This window comes from Talpa occidentalis, unplaced genomic scaffold, assembly GCF_014898055.3.
Source record: "Talpa occidentalis isolate TD23 unplaced genomic scaffold, MPIMG_talOcc4v2.1 talOcc4.4, whole genome shotgun sequence".
In the NCBI taxonomy this organism is placed as follows: domain Eukaryota; kingdom Metazoa; phylum Chordata; class Mammalia; order Eulipotyphla; family Talpidae; genus Talpa; species Talpa occidentalis.
The window spans coordinates 147528198-147553412 of NW_023604295.1; the positions used below are offsets into that span (position 1 = coordinate 147528198).

Below are 25215 nucleotides of genomic sequence, written 5' to 3' on the forward strand. Positions count from 1 at the left end.
CCTCACACTGCCCGCACGCCCTGGAGGAGGCAGGCGTCTGTGCTGGCACCTGTGTTGGGGGCTTGGTGGTGTTGGATCAGAAGGGTCTCGCCAGCCCCAGGACTCCCTTCCCCTGACTCTCCCGCTGCGGCCCTTTCCCTGGTCTGGGGACGGTGGCCCTGGAGGAGACCCTGGACTTGGTGCCTGGAGGGAGGCTCCGGCCCGCAGGAAGGGGGGCTCCCCTGAGCCAACAGTAAGAGGCGGCGGTGGATGTGGAAAGAGGCCCTGCACACTGAGTCCTGGGCTGTCTGGCCCCTGCAGCCTGCCCACGCCCACCTGGCCCTGCAGAGGCTGCTGCCCGCCCTCCTGGCCTCAGGTGTGGCTGTCCCTGCTGTCCTCCCACAGGGCAGGGAGACTCCCGCACTCTCCCCGCCTCCAGGCTGCGCCCAGGCCAGACGCGTCTCTGTCCTCTACTGGAGCCTTGTGTCCCGGATTCAGAGCACTTCGCCCTTCAGTACATTTTTCCCAGCTCAAATACCATTTTTCTAGACAAATCTTTGAAAATCCTTCCTAAAAAAGCTCTCCAGCTATTAAAATTGCTTTCTCATAGCATAGGTTGTTGTACCTTAAGCACGTGTGTATACACATGTGCTCAGTTTCTGTCGTGCGGCTCTCTGCGGCTCCTGCAGGGTGAGGTAAAAAAGCATCAGGCTTCTCTGCCCTCCCGCCATTAGGATGGATGATGGATCTGCGGTCCCGAACGCACGCTTGATGGCGGCACCTGGAGTAGGGCGTGGGCGATGTAAGTGGGTGCACCTGGGCTGAGAGACTAGGCTTGTCAGGGCGGTGTCAGGGGGACACCAGCAGAAGCAGAGCCACAGAGCAAAAGGGAAAGAGACTGGAAGAGCAGAGGGAGGAGAACGAGCAAGGAACAAGGCGCGAGAGAAGCCAGAGAGCCCAGAAAGGTCGAAGACTTGCTGGGGGGCTGGCAGGCTGCCAGCCTCTCCCCCCGCAGCACCTCTGCCTGCTGGGTGCCTGGTGAATCCCAATAAAAGTCTGCAAAAGCCACCAAGGGCTCCAGGACGCGCCTTTACTCCGCCTGCCCGGTCATAAAGAAACTGCTCTGTCCCCTCCTGCCGCTACAGTTCCATAAAGAGTTTTTCTTCTCAGCGATTTCTTGAAGTTCAAGAGCTTCTTGCTAAATATTTGTCAAATGGATGAATAAATAAGAAAGAGGCACAAAGAAAATCTAGAGATTCCAAAAAACAGTTGAGGGTGTCAGGAGTACGTGAGGGAAAAATACTCATGAGGAAAATGGAGATAGAAAATTGCTCCCAGGGCCTCCCTGGTGGTGCCAGGGGTTGGGCGCAGCACTGTGAAGCCGTCCGCAGCCTCTGCAGCACGAGTTCCATCCCCAGCCTGCCAGGGAGCAACCCACATGGCACAGCAGATCTCTCCTGTCTCCCCGCTGCTCCCTCAGCAGTGGATTTCAGTCAGTCTGCCTGTTCTGCCCCCTGCTCTGTCTCTGGCAAATCCTCTCACCCCCCACATCTCTGGCCTGTACCCCAGTTCCTCTATGCATAAATAAATAAATCTTTTTAAAAAAGAAAGAAAATGTTGCCCAAAGATTAATTGCACCGGAAACGGAAGAGGAATTATTCCCTGGGCACAACATGCCCATTGTGCTGTGTGGAGATAAAGATCATCTTCAGAAAACACTGTCTGGAAGCTGAGGTATCACGTTCTAAAACACAGAAAATTAAAAAATCAAGAAAACAAAGAATTTTAAAGTGAGCTGAGAAATCCTAGGTCTGGTTGAAGCACAATCTTACACACATGGAAACGAAGCTACATTCAAAGCGGAGCAACCAAGGAGCGACCGATAGCGGGAAGTTGCAGGAGTTACACAGCAAGAAATGACCAGTAATGGGGATACTTCAAAAAAGTGGTAACTTTGGACAGCAAAGATGGTCTAATTCTTCATTTCTTCAGAAGTAGAATATAGGGCAATTGAAGGACGGGGGTGTGTGGAATTGTAGTGAAGAAAAGTTCCTGAAAAGTGGATCTGCAGGGGAGGAAGAAAAGCATCCTTTTCCTTGGGGTGTTAGTGGGGCCCGAGGGCAGGGCGTGGCCGATCCTCCCTGCACCCAGGTGGAATGGCTGCTGCAGGGGAGTGCCGGCTCCAGAAGCAGACAATGGCCTCCAGCTTCCCTGCTCTGCTCAGGTGGGCCGGGGTCTGACCTCCAGCACATGCAGCCGGACCTGGGCAGTCTCCTCAGGCCCACGGCCACTCCTGTCGCTGTTACACGCCAGACGTCGTCTAGTGTAGTCGGCCTCAAATCAACCAGCTGTGTTCTGACCCATTTTGTCTGTCTGTCGTCCGCCCGCGGCTGTCTGGCCGTCTGACGGGACGTGTGAGGCGCGTTGCTGTGGGGCTGCTCCCGGGCATCAGGGCTGCTCCCTTATTGTTTACATCTAATTCCACAAAATCAACAAGGCTTGTTGCGAGTGGGCGAGTCTGGCGAGCTCCGGAGAGCCCAGGGGAGAGCAGGCAGAAGAGCTTCGGGCCTGCGCTGCTCATGGGGCGGTGCCCACCCCGCATCTTCATGGCCAGTCTGGAAGCCGGTGCTCGTCTGTCCTGGCCGCCCTCCCCTGGCGGTGACCCTTACCCGTGGGCTGAGCTGCGCTGGGCTGGGTCCCGCCCGGGGGCTGGTGCAGCCTGGTCAGGCCCAGGTGCGGCTGGTTTCCCGTGAGGCCTGACCTTTCCGATGAGAACAGACAGCTGGGCGCCGTGGGTTCCTCGCCCTGCAGGGAGGGCTCCGCCTCCTCTGAGCGGCCCTGAGATGCCGGCTCTGCTGTAAACTCAGGCCGGAGAGCCGTGGGGTCCACATCTCCCCTCTCTCCACCTGGCCCTCGCCCGGCCCGCGGGGGGTCAGTCGCCCAGTGACCGCTGCGGGAGCCCCCGTGGGCGTCCAGGCAGGTGCCGCTTGGCCCTGGCAGGCGCCTCCCCTCGGGCTGCAGGTGGGGCGCGCCGGGGGCGGGTGCGGATGGATGTAGAAAGGGCCGCGGGTGCTGTTGCTGAGCGTCTGGCTCTGACCTGGCTGCAGCGCGGACCAGTGACCGCCTCACCGGCGGGCGAGAGGCAGGAGCCCCGAACCTGTGAGTGTGACTGTAAGGGCAGGAATTGGCAGAGTGCAGGTTTTCTGATCCCATGCAGACCGGGTAAAGGAGGAGTCAGAGTCCTCAGTAGTTTTGCAGGTTTTTTATTTGGGGTTCACCAGGCATATGGCAGGCAGGGGTGCTGGCTGGGGGGCTGGGAGGCTGGCAGGCCTCCCAGCCCCCAGCAAGTCCTCACTCTATCTGGGCTTTCTAGTGTTCGTTCTGCTGCTTCTCGGCTTCGGCTTCGGCTGCGGCGGCTGCTGGTGCTGGTGCTGGTGCTGCTGGCGTCCCCCCCGTGACGCCGCCCTTAAAAGCACAGTCTTAGCTCAGCTGAATCCCATCTCCCTATGCCCACACCCTACTCCAGGTGCCCGCCATCAGGCATGCATTCAGGACAAGGATCCATCATCTATCCTGATGGCGGAAGGGCAGAAAAGCCTGACATTTTCTTTACCCTACAGTGACGCCTGGCTGTGGCCACCTGGTCTGGGCCCACAAGGTGTGGGGTCCCGAGGGCCGGGGGTCCCGGGGTTCCAGCACGGTGCCCTGCAGGGTCGGCCCCGCGGGAACACAGGCCCCTGAGGGTCACTGAGAGCCCGGCCTGGGCATCGCCCTCGTGAGCTTCTGACTGGCCTTTTGCCCCCCTGCGGCTGAGATGGCGGCAGTGGGGAGCCCGGATCTGCCCGCCGGGGAGCCCTGGGGTGCGGCAGGTCCACGCAGCCCGAAGCTCCGCGGGCGCAGCTGTGTCCAGCCGCGCGGGCAGTCGCTGTCGTCCAATACAGGCACAGCCTCAACCAGGGCAGCCAGTCGGCGCTTGTCCCCCCGCAGGCGCAGGTGCCAGCGAAGACGCCGTCACCCCGGGGAGGGTCACCCCGCGCCAGCCCCCGCACCCCGCTCAGTGTGACTTTGGGTCCTTGTGCTTCCTGCCGCTCCCGCCCCGCGGCCGTGACCCCAGAGGGCAGGGATGGACACTCGCGAGGCTGACCCCGGCACAGGCGGCTCCGCAGGAGCTGGACACCCAGAGCCCTTCGGGGTAACAGGAAAGGGCGTGACCTGAGGAGGGGGGTCGCTCTTCTCCTGGGCGGTGAGAGGTGCGCCGAGGTGCACAGACGGGGTGAAGGGCGCTGGGCAGCTGTTGGGGTCTCGGCCTGGCCACATGGGGCCCTTGGGACCCGGGAGCCCAGCACTGGCCAGGCCTGGGGGGGTGGCCAGGGGCAGCTGCGGCCCCTGTAGGACGAGGCCCCTTGGATTCTAGGGAAGACGCCTGGAGGGCACCCAGTTCTCAGAACCGGGACCAGGGGACTTTAATGGCAGCCCTGGTTGAGGCCTCACCTGCCAGGCCCCTGGAGATGCAAAGCTTGGGTTTGGGGGTTCTGGGGACACCTGCATGGACCTGCGTGTGCTGAAGGCCCCAAAGCCCCCAGTCCCCGCCCTGGAACTGCCCACAGTGCCGCCCCAGGTAGCCGCGCCAGATGAGCTCAGAGCCAGAGCCTCCCCCTGAGGCTCTCACCGTCCAACCAGGCCGGCTCTGGCTTCTGGAAGCAAACTCGTGGGGTTGGGGAGTCAGACACCCCATGGGCTGGGGCTGGCCACCCTCGGTGAAAGGTCATGGGAAATAAGACCCGTGGGTTCTCTCCAAAACGATTCAGTAACTAGCTTGGGGAGGGCTGGGGTGTGGGGAGTGGGGAGTGGGGCGTGGTCTCTGTGAAAACCCCCCACCTACCTTGTGCCATCCTGCCGCCTTAGCTTGGCCCCTGACCTGTCTCTGAAGAGGAACAGCCCTTCCCGGCCCTCTGTCCAGACTGCACAAAGCGTGTTAATAAGCACAAATCCAGAAAAGGGAGGTCAGGTTGACCCACATTAAACAGCCCCTCTCTGGAGAACACCCCGGCGTGTCTGACTTACACACGCTGCAGCCTCTGGGGCTGCCGAGTGCTCACTGCCCCTCCGGGGATTTCACTGAGCCAAGGTCCATTCACGAAGATGACAAATGGCACACTTGGCTGAGAAACCCCCTCCCCATTCTCGGGACGCACGATGCTCTCTCTGTGGGTGCGACCCCGGCCCAGCCCTCACCAGATTGCACAGGGAGGCTGTTTAAACACGCAGGATGACGCTTTTCTGTCTGACCATCTTGGGCATTTGTGGCCACAGGCCCCACGGTCAGTGCTGGTAGTGCCCAGTCGGCCCTGCCCCTCCCTCCAGAGCAGAGATCACACCAGGACATTGCTGCGAGTCCTCGTCCTTGGAGAGAGCAGCTGAGCATCAAGAAGCTTCCAGGTGAGGGCCAGGAGCTTGGATTTGCAATACGGCGGTGTGAGGGCCGGGAGCTGCCCAGGGCCCTGGCCAAGCAGGCGCTGCAGCGGACACAGACCTGGGACACTATTCAGCAGAAATGTGACCCTCCCTCCGGCCCCTGCGCTTATTTCCAGCCACAGTGATCCGGGGCACTGACAGAGACAGCAGAGCTTCAGAGCAAGACGAGATGAGCCGAGGTCTGACTCGCTCTCATGAACTCCCCAGGAGACCAGAGAAGGGAGAGCTGGAGCAGCCGCGGCAGGGCCAGCATGACTGGACAGCCCACCCGGCCCCATTCCCACCCAACCCAGCCCCAGCTCTGGTTCCCACCGCAGGGTGGTTGGCTTGCAGCAGCCAGTGCACGCGGGGAGATGGGTTGGTAAGCTCCGCCCCAACTGCAGCGACTAAGTCCCGCTCAAAGGGTGAGCGTGCCCCCATCGCTAACGCCCGCTGCTGGTGGCGCCGCTGACCACGAGGTCCCCGTGTGCTCACACGGAAGCTCGTCTATTTCAGCGCACAACCTTTCCAAAACAGTAGCTGATCGCGTGTGTCCGAGAAAGGCGTGACGGTGTCTGGCCTGCATGCAGAGTGAATTCCTCAGTGGGGATTTGGGGGACAGTCAGTGACATGTGAAGTGAGGGCAGAGACCCCTCACACCATCTGTGTACACACCTGCAACAAACGCTCCAATACGTTGCTTGCACGTAAGATGTCGGTGGTAAGCACCGCGTTTTGTAATCAGCGCGTCAGTCTCAGAGCATCGTGAGGTGCGGTCAGACTCTCCGTGATCTGCTAAATGGAAAGAGCCGAAGCAGGTTTAATTCCTGAGCGTGGCGTGGGGCCTGTCGAAATCATTGTTGAGTTAACAAGAAAGGAACTTTTCTTTTTCGATTTCAGGTGCGTGGTGCCCACCGAGGCGGCAGAGGACGGCGCCCGGCACGCCTGGTAGGTGACCCCTCTCCGTGTGAGGTCCGTCTCCCACAGGGCCCTGCGGCTCTATTCCAACACACTTGCTGTGAGCTTGCCTGTTCTAGACTTTTGTGTTGACGCTATTAGGCACTGCCTGGCTTGTCCCACTCAGTGCAGTGTGGGGGCCACCCACCTGTGTCACCTCACAACTGGGTTCCTTCTCCACAGTTGAATAATGTTCTGTCTGTGGCTTCTCTTCCCGGCCCATCCGCGGACACTCGTGTTGCTTCTGCCTCTTGGATACTGTGAAAAATGCTGCGACGAACACTGGTAGCCACATATCTGCCCCAGACCCTGCTTTCTGTTTTCTTGGGGGGTCGGTATATATCTAGCAGAGGCGCAGGCTATATGGTAATTCTGTGCTTAATTCTTGGAGGAACAACCCAACTGCTGCCATAGCAACCACACGTTTTACATCACCACCAGCCCGCAAGGGTCTGATTGTTCTAGATCCTCACAAGCACCTGTTATTTTCCTTTTTTTTTTTTCCTCATCTAGACATCATTGTAGGTGTTAAAAAGGATCTCACTGTGGCTTGGGATACAAAATAATTTCCCTGCTGATTAATGATACCGAGCGTCTTCGGCGAGTCTAACAGCCACTTACATTTCTGAGCACTTCTTCCCCGAGTCTCCAAGATTGCCTCTGTTTATACTCATCTCAAAGTATTTGCTGATTTCCCTGGTGATTTTTTGTTTAATACCGTGATTGTGTGTTGTGTGACTTCCACATATTTATGCCTCTTCCAGGTTTTCCTCTGTCCTTGAGTCTGGTTTCATTCCACAGTGATTGGCAAAAGCACTCGGCATGATTTCAGATTTTTTCTATTCACTGAGGCTTGTTTTGTGGCTCCACTGCGTGTCCGACATGCATTCCAGAGTCGTGTGTCTGCTGCCGTCGACTGGGTTGTGCTAGTATCTGTAGAGTCTGCTTGGTGTGGGCATCATCTAAGTCCTCTGTTTCCACAGTGACCTCTGCCTGCCATTAACAGTGGCTATTGGCACATCCAACTACTATTGCCCATCCCTCTCTTTAAAATGTCAGATATTTTACATCCTGTATTTTGGTACCGTTATTAGACATACACATATAATCATATATAATATATGACTGTTATATGTGCTTGATAGGGTGAAGCTTTGAATAATGTGTATGGTCCAATGTACCCATTTTTACTTAAATTCCATTCTATCTGATACTATAATTATTCCATCTCTCTTGTGGTTATTATTTGCATGGAATATCAATTTCCAGTCTTTCATTTGAAATCTCCTTATAGCTTTGTGTGTGAGTCATAATGAAAGTCACAGATAGTGTATGGCTAGATAATGCCTTCAACATTTCTTAGGTTCTTCCTTAGTTGGAGATTTAAATCCATTTACGTTAAAAAAGTAAGAAAGATTTACTTCTACCATTTAGCTGTTTTTTTTTTCCTGTAAGTCTTATTTTTTCCTTCAATTTTCCACTATTGTCTTTCTTGTATGTAGTTAATTTAGTGTCATTTTGAGTCTCCCTTCCTTTTCTGTATTTTTGGTTGTTACTTTACTAGGGCTTCCACTGGAGGTTGCAGTCAGCCTGTTCACCCAGTTAATGCCGCCCTAGTATCAGCAGCATCAGCATCAGTTTTGGTGTTGTGTGCCCATTAACATGGGCACGTAGTTGTTGCTTTGTGAGTTTGCCTTTGCATGGGAAACAAAAGGGTAGTTATAAGCCAAAAGAGCAACAATACTTGCTCTTATATGTACCCAGTACTCGCCCTCACTGTGTCACTAGTTATTCTGACTGACTTGATTTGCTATCCAGGCTTCTCTCATTTCCATTTGAAGGGTCCCTGCTGGCGTAACTAAAAGTAATAATCTCCCTCAGTTTTTGCTTAATTGGGAATGCCATCATTCGCCTTCCTTTTGAAGGACCGTTTTTTACATAGAATTCTTGGCTGACTTTAAATATGCCATACATCCCCCTGCTGCTTCATGGGTTGTTAGGAGAAATAATCTATTATCATCAGTAAAGGTCTCTTGGAAAAGTCTCTTCTCTCTTGCCACATTCAAGGTCCTGTCTTTGGACAATTTGACCGTAAGTGTCTTGGGGTAGAGCACTCCATCCCTCGTGCTTGGCGTTTACATGCTTCCTGGATATACGCTTCATTTCCATCAACACATTTGAAACTTTTCATTCATCATTTTTCAGACAATTTCTCTGCTTCTGCCACTGTCTGTCCTTCTGGGATGCACTGATCAGCTTGAAGGTGTTTCTTTCGCAGACCCCTTAAGTTCATCTTCTTCATTCCTCTTTCACTCTGCACTTCAGAATCAGTCATTTCAATTGTCCCGTCTTCAAGTTCACTGATTCTTTCTTGTGCTAACTGAATCTGCTGCTACATTTTCCTAATGAAGCCACCCTTTGTTATTCTGCTTTGTCATTCCAGAATTTCTGTTTGCTTCCCCTTTATAAATTTTACCTCTCTATTCATATCCTATTGTGTTTATTCAACATTTTCCTGCTTTCCTGCAGTTCTTTACCTATCATTTTCATTAACTTTTTGAAAACATTTGAAAGATTTGATTAAAGTCTGTGTTTAGTAACTCTACTGCCTGGGATTCTTTTTAAAAATTCAATTTAGGGTTTTTTCCCCTTGCCTGGGCTTCATTTCCTTGTTTCATTGTACGATTGTTGATTCTGTTGTTGTTGAAAACTGGACATTGGATTATTATTCATTGAAAACTATAAATCAAATTCTCTCCCTTCTCTAGGGCTTTCTCTCCTTAATGCGTGAAGGCTGACCTTTTGTTCAACTAGCACAGTGTTAACACATACATTTCCTTCAATGCCAAAGCAAAAAAGCAAACCTAACAAAAAAAATGCTGTCCTCCTCTGCAGCTGGCTCAGCCCTGGGTCCCGCTGCCATTTGCAGCTCTCCCATGGCCTGCCTTCTGCTTTTGCCGGGCCCGGGGGGAGAGCTGGGTTCTCGGGGCCATTCTCAGCACACAACTGGTCCCGGTGCTATATGTGACTTTCCTCATGCCCCTGGTGTACACAGATGCTTTGGGGTGCCCTCATTTCCCAAAACTGTCTTCTGACAGCCCCCCAGGTTTTGTGGTGTGTTACGTATCTCAGATAGCCTTCTGCCCAGAGGGCTGCGGGCCGCCCTTTGTCCCACAGCGTTCTGAGCCAGCCTGATGCTGGTCACTGCTGGGTTCCAAGTCATAGGTCTGCATTAGTCCCTCAGGCCACCCCAGGTGGGTGAGGATGGAGCTCTCCTGCCTCCTCCCAAGCCGCACAAGAGGGTGCCCACCTGCAGCGTGCCAGCCGGGAGGCAGTGGGGGCAAAGCCTGGGAAGGCAGCCCTGCCATCAAAGGCCTCATCTTGAGCCAGTGTGTGTGGTGGGCCAGTGTGTGGACCCCTCTGGCTGCTGTCCAGAGTCCTGGCACGGTCACCCTGACTGTTTCTGCTGATTTTCCAATTGTCTTGTGGAGCAGGGGCTACTTGGAACTGCCCACTGTACCATTTTGTTGAAATCACTCTCTTTCAAACTCCAAATGTCACGAGTTTCTACTGAATTAACTGGGATCTTTTCCACTCCCTCGTGGCCATATGAGGTCAGATGGATCTAATGATCTTGCCAACAAAAATGAGCACGGTCAACACTGCTGCCCAGTGACAGGGCATTCGTGCAATTGTTATGTCTAAGCCACATTCTCGTTCAAATGCACAAATGCTTGCAGGTGTTTTCAAAATTTGCGTCATGTATTTAGCGGTGAAAAATGTATTTGATCTGCATTTGGGCTTGTCTTCAAAAATCTAAGATATTTTCCAGGATAGAAATAATTTGGCTCTTTTATTTGCTTTATTTTTAAAAGGCAGGAAAATGAAACAAAACAACAAAAAAGAACAACATGGCTTCGCGGTGTCTGTCTCTTCCTGCCCCAGTGCTCTGCTAGCTGAGTGTGTGTGGGTGCGTCCCTGGACAGATGTTGACAGACACCAGTGTGTGCTCACGTACACGTGCCTTCCAACCGGTCATTGATTTATCTCTGTAATACAGAGCTGTGACTTCTCATTCGTCTTATAACTTGTCTTCTATGCCTGTCTTTCTTTTGCTTGTATCCCATGCCACACGATTTAAAGGTAATGTGAAGGGTAAGAAGGAATATATTTTGACAAATAACTAAGTGGCAACATAATAATCTGATATCCGAGCCTCTATCTGTCGGATGCAATCACGAGTAGAAGGTAGAAGGATGCAAGGGATTGCTTTTTAAGGAAATTAGATGATTATCTGGAGACGATTTCAGAAATGGGACTTGAAAGGGCAGAGCCCTGACGTAAGTGTTCTTCAGATTTGGTTGATTTGGATGATCCCGGGCGAGATAAATCCTGGTGACGTGCTTGTCTGGCGTCCCCACACTCGGCCCCAGGTGTCGGCGCCGGAGCCCCAGAGGAGGCTGTGGCTCTGGGCTGTTAAGGGCGACCGGCCCTCCTGGGCCTCGTGCACCAGGAACAAGGTGGGCGCTCCCCTTTCGAGCGCCCCAGCTTTCTGTCTGATCGTTAAGACAGTGACAAGCGGGTTCCAGGCTCCGCGGCCCTGATGGCTCCTGAGGGGCGGGCTGTGGAGGTCTTGAGGCTTTGCACGTTTTCTCAGCGGGCCGAGTGTCAAGACGCAGAACATCAAAGCGCTGCGTCCCTGGAGCAAAGGAGGTCAAGCCGCGCGGCCAGCGGGGCTGGGGCTGGCCCTGGGGCTGGCGGCCTCACCCTGGGGCGCGGCCTGCAGATGAGGGCGCCTTTGAAGTCACCCTGAGATGCAAAGATTCGCGTCCGCTGAGCTTGCGGCGCCTCCTGGGCCCTGCCGTGGGCGCGGACCGCTCGCCTTTCAGAAGCCCGCGTGAAATCGAGGTCACGGGAGTGTTCAAAGCCCTCAGCCCCGGCCGCCCGCGGGACTCCCCGCAGTCTGTGATTGGAGGGACCCGCAACGGGCGCCTGGCCCTGCGCCCCGCGGCGCCTCTGCGCCCCCGTCACCCCCGGTGCGTCCTTGGCCCCTCAGCGGCTTCTCGGCCTGCCCCGCGCTGCCTCGGGCCCTGGTGCCCGCCGCGGGCTTCCACGGCGGCGCCTTCTCCGCGGGGCACACACGGCGCCCTGGTTCGCAGGGTCCCAGCCAGACTCCCCACTGGACTGGGTCGCGGGAGGCTCCGCTTCGGCGGGACGTCGTGCCAGGTCCCTGCGGACCTGCTCTCCCGCCGGGCCCGCCTCGGCCCCGGAGCCCTGGGCCCCGGGCAGCGCACCCCCAGGGCCACCCCGCGCCGGGCAGCGGAGGCCCGACCCTCGGGGGCCCCGCGGGGCCTGGCCCTGGCCTGGGGCACTCAGCCCCGGCGGGAAGCCCAGCTCCCTTCCCAGGCTCGCTGCCACGCGGGAAGCCCCAGGGGCTAGAATGTCCGGCGAGCACATGGGGACCCTGGCCGGCAGGGTGCTGACCCGGGCCCAGCCGCGCGGCCCTGCCCTGCCCTCGGAGCACACTCGGCGGGCTGCCTTCTGCAAGACGCCGTCTCTCACTAAAGACACCGGTGAACGGGCGCAAGAAGCCAGTGCTGGGGTGTCCCTCGCGTCCCTGGCGCGGCCGCTGTCTTCTCTGGCACCGCGGGCACCGCCGCTCTCCCTCCGGCTCCCCACATTCCGTGGTGCTCCACGCGCATGGGCCGCCATGAGCTCCCCATGGATCCCCGCCCTGCTGATCTGCCTTCCAGCAAAGACAAGGATCTTAGGAAAGAACCAGGCGGAAATACACGCATGAAAACACAGCCACGGATCAAGGCCCCCGGGGGGCGCCGAGAGCCGGGAAGACATGACTGAGGCTGAAGTCAGGGCGCTGGGTCTGAAAGTGGGGAGAAACGAGGCCTAAACAAGGGGGACAGAGATCCGGACGCTCAGGACAAGAGGGAAAGTCTTGACGTGTGTTTCCCTGAAGACTCAGAAGGAAAGGAGAGAACAGGGCTCAGGGTGACGGAAGAATCCAGGGGTGAGACCTTCCAGATTGGGCACAGGATACAAACCTCGATTCCAGAAGCTGTGCCGCCCTCACATGGACGCCCCCACCCGCAAGCAGGAAGACTCGTCGCCACGATGCTTGAACACGGCGCGCGCGGAAGAGAGCCCGGAAGGCCACGAGAGAAAGGGCGCGTCGCCGCTGCACAACTTGAGTGACAGCAGATTTCTTATCGAGCTGTGGAAGCGAGAGGAAGTAGCACAATTTCTTTCAAGAGCTGAAAGAAAAGAACCATCTATTGCAAAGTCAGTATCTGGTGACACTATCGCTCGGCAGCGAGAGGGAGTAAAACAGTCTCCCGGAAAGGAAAGGAAAGCGAGCGGCTGTGTCCCCAGCGGGCTCTGCCGCAGCGAGCGGCCGAGGAGGCGCCCGAAGGAGGCGGGAGAGGCTGCCCGCAGCTCTGGGAAGGCGGTGGAAGCAGCCACCAGCCTCTCCGCCACCAGCCCGGGGGCCCGCTGAGGGACCTGTGGACAGGGAGGAACCCGGCCACAGGCCAAGCGGGTCGGCCAGAGGGGCTTTTGTGCGACAGGTCAGGGAGCCAGTTCCGCCAGTCAGTTACAAAACAAATGGGAATTGGGGGGTCCCTGTGAGCCTTGTCACAGGCCAACAGGGGGCCTCCCAGAGTCCTCAGTCTAGTAGAGGACCCTCTCCAGAAATGCACAGGGTGGGGGTGCCCTAGCTGGCACTGCCAGAGCACAGGAGCACAGGGAGCACTGCCAGAGCACAGGGGGCACTGTCGGAGCACAGGGAGCACTGCCTGAGCACAGGGGGCACTGCCCGAGCACAGGGGGCACTGCCCGAGCACGGGGAGTACTGCCCTAGCACAGGGAGCACTGTCGGAGCACAGAGGTCACTGCTGGAGCACAGGGAGTACTGCCCGAGCACAGGGAGCACTGCCAGAGCACAGGGAGTACTGCCTGAGCACAGGGAGCACTGCCAGAGCACAGGGAACACTGCCGGAACTCAGGGAGCACAGGGTTCAAGACGTGGGTGAGGCTCTGTGTGGCTGGGGCTGAGACTTGGCCCCTGGGGCTCACGCCACCGGCCCCCATGTCCCTGTGCCTGCCTGTAAGCAGGAATGGAGGGAGCAGCAGGGGCCGGCAGACACGAGGAGCAAAAAGACCGAGGAACAACTGAGAGAAGAGGCTGGGTGGCGTGGAAGCCTGCTGGGATTGCAGGGGGGCCATGGACAGAGGGCTACGGCACCTTCCTGACCCTGCGCGTGGTGGGGACTTTGATGCCTCCGAGGGGCTTCCCGAGCCCAGCCTCAAGCTCCTCCCGTGTCTGCTTTCCTGGTGGTGCCTTTGGACCGCACGTCTGGGCTCCCCCACATCCATATTTGGAAACTAACCTCCAAAGTGATGGGTTTGGAGGTGGGGCCTTGGGGAGGGCGAGGTCAGAGGGCAGAGCCTCATGGGAGGGCTCAGTGCGCTTGCTTTGCAGAGACCCAGGAGGATGGGCAGCCCAGCTGTGCGTCTCGCAGCAGGGCAGGACCTGCTCCTCCGGCTGCAGCCCGAGCTCGCGGAGAGGCGATGCTGTGAGGCTTCAGCTGATACAAACAAGCCAGAGGCCCGGGAGCCCGGCACCCACCGAGCAGGCCCAGGGAGGGCCGTGGTCCGTGCCCCAGGACCCTAGGCTGGGCCGGGCTGCGCCTCTGGCCGTGAGGAGCCTCTGCCGTGGCTTGCAGCCCCCGCTGCCCGTGGCGTGTTGTGCTCCAGACTGACCAGGGAAGGGAGCGCCTTCTCTGCACCAGCCTGGGGCCGCCACACCGGCGCCCTGGGGTGCACAGCTCCTAGGGGTGCAGACCCCAGCACAGGCCGGCTGGAGCAGGCTCCAGGGGCGCGTGTGACACTCACGATGCTCAGGCCCTGGTGGGAGCTGGGACGGCAAGTCTGGGAGGGCCAGGCCTGCGCGGGGCTGGCTTTCCAGGCGGAGAAGCAGTTCTGATAACAGCGATGGGAGCCGCGCCACTGCGACACTCCAGGCGCGGCTGCACCAGGCTCCGGAGCTGTGGTACAGGAAACCCGGTCCTGCGGGCAGGGGGCAGTGAACCCGCACGCCCAGGGCGCGGAGAGGCGGGAGGCGCCTTGATGCGCTCGGGCCGCCGGGCCCTGGCAGCGCGGGCACCGCCTGGCTGTGTCCCTCTCCGGCCCGACGGCGCCTGTGGTGAGCGGCGCGGGGCCTCGCCTCCCCTCTCGGGGCAGCGGCTCTGCGTCAGCAGCCCGGACGGACAGTCGCAGACGTGCACACGCGCGTGCACACACACACACACACACACACTCACACTCACTGCTGCGTCCGGGGTCGCCAGTCGCGGACGCCAGGCCTGGACCCGGCTGCCCGCCCGTCCTCGCCCGCAGCGGCAGCGCCCGCCGTGCCGCGGGGGTCTGGGGTGACAGGCTGGCTGCTGTGTCGGGGGGCCGGCTTGGGGGTGCGCCCCGCGGGCTTTCAGTTCTCGGGCACTTCGCGGAGCACCTCTACGTCTTTGAAATCCCCACAATGTCCGCGCTACCTCGGGGGGCCCTGGCGGAGGGGGCGCACCTGGCCGGGCCGGGCAGCCTGTTCCCCGGGGCAGAGACCGGACCCTGGAGCCGGTAACCAAGGCGACCTGCCAGAGGCGGTGAGGTGGGGAGTGGTGCGGAGGGGCGGGGCCACCTCGCGGAGGGGCGGGGCCACCCTGCAGAGGGGCGGGGCCACATCGCGGGTGGGCGGGGCCACCCTACAGAGGGGCGGGGTCACCCGCAGAGGGGCGGGGTCACCCACAGAGGGGCGGGGTCACCCGCAGAGGGGCGGGGCCACCCCTGTGGCCCCAGGTGAGGCGGTGCGGCGGGCAGGCTCAGGGAGAGCCCCCCCCCCCCCCCCGCGAGCACCCCGCCCTCGAGGGCGCCCTGGCGGGGGGGAGCTGTCGGCCCCGCAGGCTCCCGTGGTTGCGCCTCTCACGTCCCGTCCCATCCCCGCGGGCCCCGCCTGCGGCCGCCACCCCGGCGCGGTGAGGCTGACCGTGCCTCTCCCCCACGCTCGCCCTGGAATGAACGCGAGGTCCAGAACCCTCCTCGGGCGCAGGGGGACGCGGCGGCCGGCCTCCGCCAGGGCCTTCAGCGGCGGCGCCGACCCCGGAGCCCGCGCAGCAGCACCCCGCGAGCCTCGCCCACGGCGGCGGCACAGCCGGAGGCTCCGAGGCCCCGGAGGCTGCCTGAGGGGCGCCCCCTCCCCTGCGGGTGTGAGGCCGCCGGGGCTGCCGCTCCGCGCCGACTCCACCCTGGAGGCCGGCGCCTCAGAGCGGCTTTGCCAGCAGCGATGATTGTGCACGCAGCGCCGGGAACTATTTTAAAGGCTCTTGTTTCAATCAATACGCAGCAAAGGACACTCCGCGGGCGCGGGCCCGGGGTCCGGCGGGCTCAGGAGATGGAGATGGGGCAGCAGCCGCCGTGGGGGCGGGTCAGATTCCAGCCCAGGGTCTCGGAGGTGAACCCCCATGTCTCGGGGTTGTGGGGATGACTCTCAGGGGCTGGCGGCCAGGCTGCCCACCCCAGGGGTGCAGAGGGGGCCGCCGAGGACCAGGCTTTGCCAACCCGTGGTCCCTGAGAGGCCTCATGCCCCAGAGGCTCAGGTTGGATGATCGGACTGACTCAACCCCCCACCCGGGCTGGGGGCTTCTGGCGCAGCACCTCAAGGCCCGGGTGTTCCAGACAAGCCCTCCCTGAAGGGAGCTCCAAGCTCCTTGTGCTGTCGGCACCGGCACCTCCCCCTGGCCTCTGCGATGGAGACGGGCTGGGTGGAGACCCTCTGTCTCTGTGGGCGCCATCACGGAGGCTGCTGCAGCCCGGGCTCAGAAGGCCCCTTCCCACCTGTGTCTTAGGGCGGAGAGCGCGGCCGCTGAGCTGCCTGGCTCCTCAGTGCGAGGCGACCACCGGAGAGGCGGCAGCCACGGCGGGCTGTTTGGTGTCGCCACCTCTCGCCACAGCTGGACCCGACATTCGTGGGCAATGACTTTTTAAAATCTTATTTAAAAAAGATTTATTGATGGATGCATGCAAGAACTGGGCATAGTCAGAGGTGTGGGGGGTGAGAGGACTCACCAGAGCCAGAGCGGGGAGCAGAACGGGCAGATCTACTGAAATCCACTGCTGAGGGGAGCCGCCGGAGGCGGGAGAGGGCTGCGGCTCCCTGGGGGCAGCTCCCTGGCCAGGGTGGACTCGTGCTGCAGAGGCTGCGGACAGCTCCATAGTGCCGCGACTAACCCTTGCGCCACCAGGGAGGCCCCAACGATGACTTTTCATTTCTTTGTTGCTGCACAGTTCACAGACGTTTTGTGAGAAAACATCAGCAGTCAGGACGGTGCCCTGAGGGCGCCCAGGCGTGGGTGTGCGGTCTGCCAGGACCGCCTCTGCCCAGCCGTTTGTGAAAGACATTTTCATGTTATAACTTGGGACTGTCTTTCCACGCGGCTCCCCCAACCTGACTGAGACACAGCAGCACGTGGCACTTTGTGGTGAGCCCACGGAGGACAGGAGACAGCGGCCCCGCAGGCAGGAAGGGCCCTGCTTGTCCCCAGGGGAGGCGGCAGGGCCGGCGGGCAGCTGGGGGCAGTGTGGGGTGGTTCCGTGGGACTCGACCCCTGGGATGCTTGGGCTGGGCCCTGGCAACGCCTCTGGGGGTGCGTCCCCTAAGCTGTGTATGCACTGACTGGTGTATGCAGGATGGGGTCCCCACGGAGCTTCCTGCAAGGGAACACACACTCCTGGACTCGTGCCCCCTGCCAGCCGCCCGAGCCCCCTGGGTCACACGCCTGGGCAACACGCCAGGGGGCAGAAGCCTTTCAGGCTGATCGTGAGAGTCATAGTGGCTCAAGCCGGAAACTTCCCCACCTGGACTCTGCTGGGTTCACCTTGAGGCAATCTGGGGGCAGGACCAGGGCGATCCTCGGCCCTCCCAGTACAGGCCCTCTACCAGAATCGGGCTCAGGACAGGCGGGGCGGGGCCGGGGGGCCCCCCCTACCTGCGAGGCCTGTCCCCGCTGCGGCTGGGACTGCGGAGAAGCAGGGCTGTCGCAGAGTTGCCCTCTGGCCGTCGCCGGGCCTGGTTGGGCATCATTTCCCACCTTCAGACTAGCGTTTACCCTTGCTCTGGTCAGGACCCCTTGTCCAGAAGGGGCAGAGGGAGCTTGCGGAGGGGGCTGCCAACAAGCCCTTTGGACCCCAGGACCAGCCGTTGCAGCACCCCACCCCTCCAGGCACCTGGACACCACCAGCCATGTGGATTCTCCACACCCTGAGGCCAGAGTCCACCTGGAGGCGGTTCTGCTGGCAGCCGTGACCCCACACAAACCCCACCTGCCCCGCCTTGGTGGGCATCGGTGCCTTCCACCCGCTCCGGTGCCCCCAGCTCCATGGAGGCCGCCCTGTCCTCTGCCCTGTCTGCAACAGCAGGGACCGTCCCCTTCTCTCTCATAAAATATGTGAGCTGGAGATTGTGCTTTCTTGGAAAAACTGGAGGCGTCCGCGTCTGTCAGGAAGCCTCAGGAGCGGCCGTGGAAACCTGGGCCAGGAACGGGAGGCCGGAGGGGCACCAGCTTGGGGCCCCGCACGGGTGGGCACTGGGCTGCGGTCCGCAGGCCCGGGAGGGCGGGGCCTGGGTGTGTGCGTGTGCGGTGTGCATGTGTGTGTGTGCGGTGTGCGTGTCTGTGTGGTGTGCATGTGTGTGCGGCGTGCGCGTCCCTCCCGCCGCCCGCCAGCTGCGAGGGGTGCGCGGGCGTCCGAGGGGTGCGCGGGTGTCCGGAGCCTGACGCTGCCACCCGAGCCGGGGTTGGGGGTGGGGGGGTGAGGAGGGATGGGGGTGGGGGGGTGAAGGGGGAAATGGGGGGGGCGCGACCACAGCCCGGGCCTCTGGCCACGCGCAGGCGCCGTCGGGCGTTCCCATGGGCCATTTGGAGTCTGCCTGCGCGCTGGGGGCCGCTGGTCGCGGGGCCCCGGACAGGGAGGGCCCCGGGGAGGCCGCGCCTCTGCCCTTCTGCGGCCGCGCGGCCAGGGCGTGGCCGGGGTCTCCGCCCCCGGTGCTCGGGCGCCGCCCCGCCGGGTCCCCGCCTGGCTCTCGCGCCTGAGGCCGTCGCCCGCCCGCGCCGCTCCCGGGGAAGCCAAAGGGGGCGTTCAGGCTCCCGTGGGAAGCCAAAGGGGGCGCTCTCGGCCCTTCGCAAGCGCCCTCCGCGGCCACGGGGGCCCGGCCGGCGGGGCCCCCCAGACCCGAGGGGCAGGGCCGCCCCGATCCCGCGGGGGGGGGGGGGGGGCGCCCGCCGCTAGATGGCAGCAGAGCCCCGCGCGTCCCTCGGCCCAGCCGCGCGGAGGTGGGGCGCGCGCCGCCAGGTGAGCCCCAGATACCTCCATCTTACCCAGGCGCCTGGTCCCCGACAGCCCGGTCCGTGTCCGGCAGCCTGGGCGAGTCGCTCTCCCCCAGCAGCGGGTCTGGGCGAAGGCCCGGCCCGTGGAGACAGCAGTGGCCGGGCCTGGGAGCCAGGGGTCTGCGCCCCGAGAGCGGAGGCGGCCTGTCAGCCCCAAGGAGCCCCCGTGCAAGGGCCAGTCCTGTGACCTGCCGGGGCCCAGGGCCAGCTGCGAGTGGACACTTAATGAGGTGGCGTCCCCCCTGGACGTGGGATGGAGAAGGGCTCTTTGATGACAGAAATCCTGCTCGGGGTCACGAGCCGTTAGGACCCGCAGCACACACGCAGCTTGTTCCTCAAGGAGACGTGACCCCCAGCCCGGAAAGGACATCAGTCTTCCCCGAGGAGGACCTCGAAGGAGCTGTGGACGCACGCCAGGGGCCTCAGAGCCTTTTTGTTCCCTTGCCACATGGCGGGTGCCACATGGCCAGTGCCACATGGCCGGTGCCACAGGGCCTGCCTTTGGTCACAGAGGGCGCACCCCTGCCCTCCCTGGCCCCCAGGGATGCCCAGGCTGACAGCACTGGATGGTGCATGGGGAGCCCCCCAGGTGCCCAGCTGCAGTGCCAGAGCAGCAGAGGCGGTGCCTGCTTGGTGCTCTGACTCGAGAGGGCAAGAGCGTGGTGATCCCATTGCTTGGGGGCGAAGGACACAGGCCTCAAGCTTTGATGTCCAGACCTTCATTTTCCGGGCTTAGTCTTGCGGCAGGAGACGGTCCCTAGCAGGACCACCAGCTGACCTCATCTGAAGGACCCAGGTGACACTCAGCTGGAACAAGCACCTCGGCCCTTCCCAAGCCCGGCCCCGCCCTGAGGCTCCAGGATGGGTGGTGCAGGGCACCTGGGAGGGCTGGGTGGTGCTAGGGATGGCCCCTTATTAAGGTGTGGGTGGCCTTGTTCCCACCCTGCATCTCCACCGCAGTCATCGAAACATCCCGGTCAAAATGGGGGCGCTGGGAGTGTCCCCTTGGTTTTTAATTTTTCTATTCACTGGCTACGGCCCCCATCCAGTGTCCTGCTCCCCCTGGAGAGGGCAGCCCCACCACCTCCTGTCCTGGGGGCCGAAGAAGCAGGTTCATCCTGCAGCTCACCCCCCTGCGGCTCCCGCCCTTTGCAGGCTCCCTGAGAAGCCCCGGCTCGGCTCCCCGAAGGCCCCAGGCCCAGTGCGCCTGGCCAGCGGGTTCCTCGGAGCAGCCAGCTGCCCCCTCGCGGCGGGCCCCGGCCGGCGAGCCGCGGCCCGTGGACCTAAGTTTGCGCAGGGGCGACCTCCCGCAGCAGGTCAGGACGGGCGAGGCCGCCAACCCCGGCCGTCCTGGCGAGGAGGGTCCCTGCCTGCGGACAGAACGTTGCTTCTCCTCGGGAGTTGGCCCCGCGGCCCGCCCCGGCCACCTGCCTTTCTCGTGAGCGCCCGGGCTGCTCCCGGGGCGGCGAGGCGGGGGCCGGGCGGGGAGGCGGCCTCGGCCCCCGCGGGGTCCCTCGGGTGGGCTGGAGCGGCCGGGGAGCCGCGCCTCCCGCGGGGGGGAGCGGCGCGGGGTCCCCCGCCCGGGCGCCCCGCGAGTCTCCTCCCCCCGGCGGGCGCGGCGCGGCGCGGGAGGCCGGAGGGAGCGGCGCGCGGGTGCGGGCGCGGGGCCGGGCGGGCCGGGCGGGGACTGCGCGCTGCCCAGCCTCCTTCCCCTCCCGCGGCCAGGATGGTTGGGTCCAGCCGCCGCGGCCGCGGCTCCGGGCGCCGCTAGCAGCCTGCTCGGCGCTCCCTCCCCGCCCGCGCGGCCGCGCCGCTCCCGCCCTCCGCCTCTCGCCCTCGCGGGCGGGCTGCTCGGCTCCGCGCCCCGCTGCGCGCCCGCCGCCTCGGCTCGGCTCCCCGGGCGCCTCCCGCCCGCCGCCGCGGGTCCCGCCGGCCCGGCCCGCGCCCTCCCTCCGGCCGCCGCCCGCGCGCTCCGCCCCGCCGAGGCTCGGCCCCGATGCGCGGAGCGGGGGGCCGGCCGGGCGCCCAGACCTGCCGGAGGCGTCGGCTGCGCGGCGGCTCGCGGGACCGGGCCCTCCGCTGATCCCGCCGCGCGCCCGCGGAGAGCGGCTGCTGCAGACATGACGGCGCCGAGGCAGAGCCGGCCGCCCGCGCTGCTGGGGCCGCTGTTCCTGTGCGCCGGGCTCCTCGCGGCCGCTGCGGGTAAGACCGGCGCGCGGACCCCGCTCCAGCCTCCGAGGCCCGGGCGCGGGGCCGGCGGGCGGCGGGCGGCGGCCGGGCCGGGGGCCGCCGGCCGCGGGGCTCGCGCCCGGGCCCCCGCCCGCCCCCTCCCCGGGCCCCCCGGCGGGGCTCCCCGGAATCGCGGTGCGGGTGCGGTGCGGTGCGGGTGCGGTGCGGGTGCGGGGGGCAGCGCCGAGCCACTTGGGCTGAAACTGCGCGGCGCCGGCGGCTCGCTGCCCCCTCGGAGCGGCGGGGGCCCCTCGGACTCGGTCCCTGGCGCTGGCACCGGGGAAGTGGCCGGCGGCGGCCTGGCAAGTTGGGGCTGTCCGCTCGGGCCGGCACCCGCGCGCGCTGCCCGCGGGCGGACGGGGCCCCCGCCACGCGCCCGCCCGGCCCGGACGGAGGGGAGCGGGCAGGAGCCGCCTGGGAGGGTCGCCCGGCGCGCGCTCGGGTAAGTTGGCAGGAGCCGAGGAGGGGAGCAGGACGCAGGAGACCCGGGGGCCACCTTGGGAGCTTGCTCGCCGGCGGCTCGCGGGCCTCCGCGCGGGGCAGGAGCCCTCGGGGTCGCGGCGGGAGCCGGGAACTCGGTTTCTCCTTGCAGTGAGTTAGGGGTGCTGCGCCCCCGGGCCGCGCGGCCACCCCGGGCTGGCAGCAGCCGCCGCGCTTGTCTATTCTCTGGAAGGAAAACAAGCTCCCTCTTGATCCCGGGGAGAGGGGGGCGGCCGCAGGGGAGGGGTGGGGGAGAATATTGATTGATTTTCACATTGGAAAGTACCTGCCCCATTTCCTCATTTCAGCCCCGCGGGCGCCCCCCGTCCATCAGCACCCGCCGCGCCCCTCAGGGAGTCTCTGTGGAGAGGTGCTGCTTCTGCTTTTTAATGGACGGAGCCAGCCGGCTCCCGCGGGTCTGTTTCCAGGTGGTGATTCTCCCCCGCCCCCACCAAGCCCCTTCTCCTCCGGCAGCCAGTTCACCCCGCTCTCCCCTCGTGCTCCAGATTCGGCGTGATTGACAAGGCGAGGGAGGCCAGGGCTGCTTCTGTGGGGAACTCCAGATGGGCCTGGCTGGAGAGGGCAGGGGACGCGGCCGGCTGCGCTGCGCGGCCAGGGCTGAGGAGAGCCAGCGGCCGCGGCCCCCACCCCGCAGCGCCCTGCAAAAGGCGTCCTTTGGCACAGGCCCCACGCACAGGGGGCACTAGGGTTGGAGTCCACAGCCCCGGCTTCTGGTCTCACAGGATCCTGCAGACACAGACCCTCTGCCCACCCCCGGGCTCAGTCCCTGCCCGTGGGGCGCCAGGGCTGCGCTGCCTCGAGGCACGGACGGCCGGGGCAGCCTCTGGCCCAGCTGAGGCGGCTGGGAGGGGAGCAGGGAAGCCGGCAGGTCGCGGGCAGAGCCGGCTGTGCCCAGGGGTGCGCGCGGGTGTGTCTGCCCAGATGCGCGCGGAGGCCAGGGGAGGCGCGGCGCTGCCCAGCCAGGCCCTGCGCGCAGAGGAAACACCTGCTAAGCAACTCGCTCGGCGAAACTTCGCGCCCCTTCGCGGGCTGCGCCGCCCATCCGGCCCCCGGCCTCTGAGCGCATGGTCTGTCCCGCGGTTCCGCGCCCCGCGCCTCCCCCCGCAATTAGCAGGGGCTGCTGCGCGCAGCGGGAGCCCGGCCGGCTGCTTGATAATCCGCACACGTGTGTGCCTGGCGCCGCCCGCCCCCACGCGGGGGGAGGGGTGCCGAGGCAGGGCGGGGGCTGCCCGGTACCTCCGGGGTGAGCTGGCAGGGGGCGCCAAGTCCCCGGCGCCACCGGAGCCAGAGGGGCAGCCCCGGGGGTGGGGGGAGCCTCTGGTGTCTGGGGTCCCAGATCCGGGCTGGCGACACCCACCGAGAAGTGGACCCCGGGTCCCGGGCCCTCGCGTGCGCCGCGCGAGAGGAGGGGGTGCCGGGGCGCGCGCGGCTGTGTCTGTGCGCAGGGGGCCGGCGCTCGCGTTCTCGGCGCGGCCCGGGTCTCGGGTGCCCTGTCACCCCGGAGGTGTCCGCAGGGCCGGCGGCAGCGCGAGCCCGAGAGGCCGCGGGGAGCGTCTGCAGGCCAGCAGGAGGCTGCTGACGCCGGCGCGGGGGCCGCGTGTGCGCCGGGCGTGGGGCAGGGTCTCCTTCTCCTGGCCTGGGGCGCGCGCCTCGGCCGGGGGCGGGGGCTCGGGGGCGCCCCGGGGCGCCGGCATGCGCGGGGCTTTCCCCAGGAGCCGCGCTCCGCGGGACGCGCGGGCTGCGCGGGCGGGAGTGCGAGGCTTGCGCCCGGGCGCCCCGGTGGTGGCCGAGGCCGGGGGAGGTTTGGATGCATGGGGCGTAATTCGTGACCTGTTTGCCGAGTCGTGAGAAGCTGGAGGCGGCAGCCTGGGCTGCCATGGAAGCCCCCCCTCCCCCCATGCCTGAGTGCTTGGCCTCAAGGAGCTCCTGGCTTCCAGGCGACCTCCGGGTGCACGATCCGCTGGATTTTCTTCTGCTTTCTGATTGTTAACGTGGCTGTCCAGGCAGGGGCCCGGGTGCACACCTAGAAGCCAGGCCGTCGGGGCGGGGAAGGAGGCCTTGAGCGCCTGCGCCAGGAATGGGGTGTCAGAGTCATTCTGGGCTCCCAGACGGGGGCCTCTCCCAGGGCTCATCTACAGGCTGTTCCGGCAAAGTTTGCGTCCCTGTGCTTCCTGCCAGTGTGCAGCGGAGCTGTGGGTCTGTGCGCCGTGTTGGGGGAGAGCTTCTGGCACCAGCCCCAGGCCTCCCAGGAGGGGGTCAGGAGTGCTGCTGGAATTCCTGATTCTCAGGATCACTGAGCCACACAGCGAGGAGATGTGAGCCTGCACAGCCACATCGCCACGGAAACCAAGCAGCTCCATGGGGGGGGGGGGACAGAGAGGTCTTCCCAAAGCCTCAAGCCTTCAGATGAGTTACCATCTCAGCAATTCTTGTCACACCAAGGAAGACACTGACCTTGCTCCGCAGGTGGAGTTCCTTTAGGGCAGGGCCCTCTCTCCCGGGAAGCAGCAGCTGCTGCCAGCCGAGACCTTGTAGAAACCCGGACCCCACCCAGGGAAGGGCAGGAGTGGAGGTGAAGTGAACCTGCCTGCACCCGTGACTTGGCGGCAGTCGCGCCGCGTGCCCATGCACACTTAGGTGCGTGTGCATGTAATTCCGTTGTCATGGGGATTGTTTGTTTTTCAATTTGGAAACTATGCAGCTTTAGCTCCGGAGCTCCTGGTGGTCTCTCGGTTCTTAGTTTAGGATTTTTAAGTCCTTACAAAGATCAGCAAAGGAGAGGCTTTCTTTGGAAGTGACAGGTTCTGCAGGTCAGTGAGCTCACCCTTGACAAGGCAGGGAAGCAGCCGGGTTGGAAAGCAGCAGCGATTCCCCCAGGCCCGGCCTCCTGCTTGCAGCCTCTGCCAGGACGAGTCCCTGGTTATACGCTGGCTTCGGCCGCGCTCGGTCAGAGGACACACAGCCACCGTGCTTAGAAGTTCCCGCAGGCACAAACAGCTTCTCCAGGGCGAAGCTTCCTTCCTCTCCAGTTTATTGTCTCAAACAAACACCGACTGAGCTTTGAAAATGTCAAGAAAATGGTTCAGCTCCCTTTAAGAAATAGATAAACAAAGGCTCAGTGGCCAGTTAGCGCTCCTTGCAGCGCAGACAGCAAATCCAGTGTAGACATTTCTAAGCTGTCAAAATGCAAATGGCATATTAAATACTCTATGCTCCACTGAATTCTAAATGTGCCTCTGGTAGTTTTTCTGCTGAGCTCATGGTGAAAATAAGCCATTACAAGTTGCATACATGCAATTTAAACTACACTTTCCCTTTGGCCTTTTATATTTCTTCTGGTGAAGTTCATTTCCCTGTAGAATTAAGAGGTTGAATGGGTAGCGTGGCTGGAGCACTCCACGCAGGTATGTCCCCTTACTTTAATTGTGTTTGTTTAGCTAATAAATCAGAGGCAGACATCTGAGTCAAGGTGCTTGTGCCTCGGGGTGGTGTGGGCAGGTTTTAAAGCTTTAAAAATCTACTGTTTTTCATGCCGGTAGGTTAGGGAATTGGATTGCAGGGGCCAGCCATGGCAGCCGATAGAAGCCAGCCCGTGCGACTCTGGCCTGCACCCCTGGCCTCGGGTAGATAAATGCTGTCTGAGAGAGTA

The 25215-nt window shown here is 62.7% G+C and overlaps 1 protein-coding gene across 1 annotated transcript in view; it reads left to right on the forward strand.

The window, feature by feature from the left end:
- The first annotated feature begins 20956 nt into the window (after positions 1 to 20956).
- CSMD1 (CUB and Sushi multiple domains 1) overlaps positions 20957 to 25215 on the forward strand; it is a 629723-nt gene continuing 625464 nt past the window's right edge. Inside the window, exon 1 of the mRNA XM_054701136.1 lies at positions 20957 to 21038. Within this exon, the coding sequence (XP_054557111.1) occupies positions 20957 to 21038 (82 nt within the window). The remainder of the gene's footprint in view (positions 21039 to 25215) is intronic.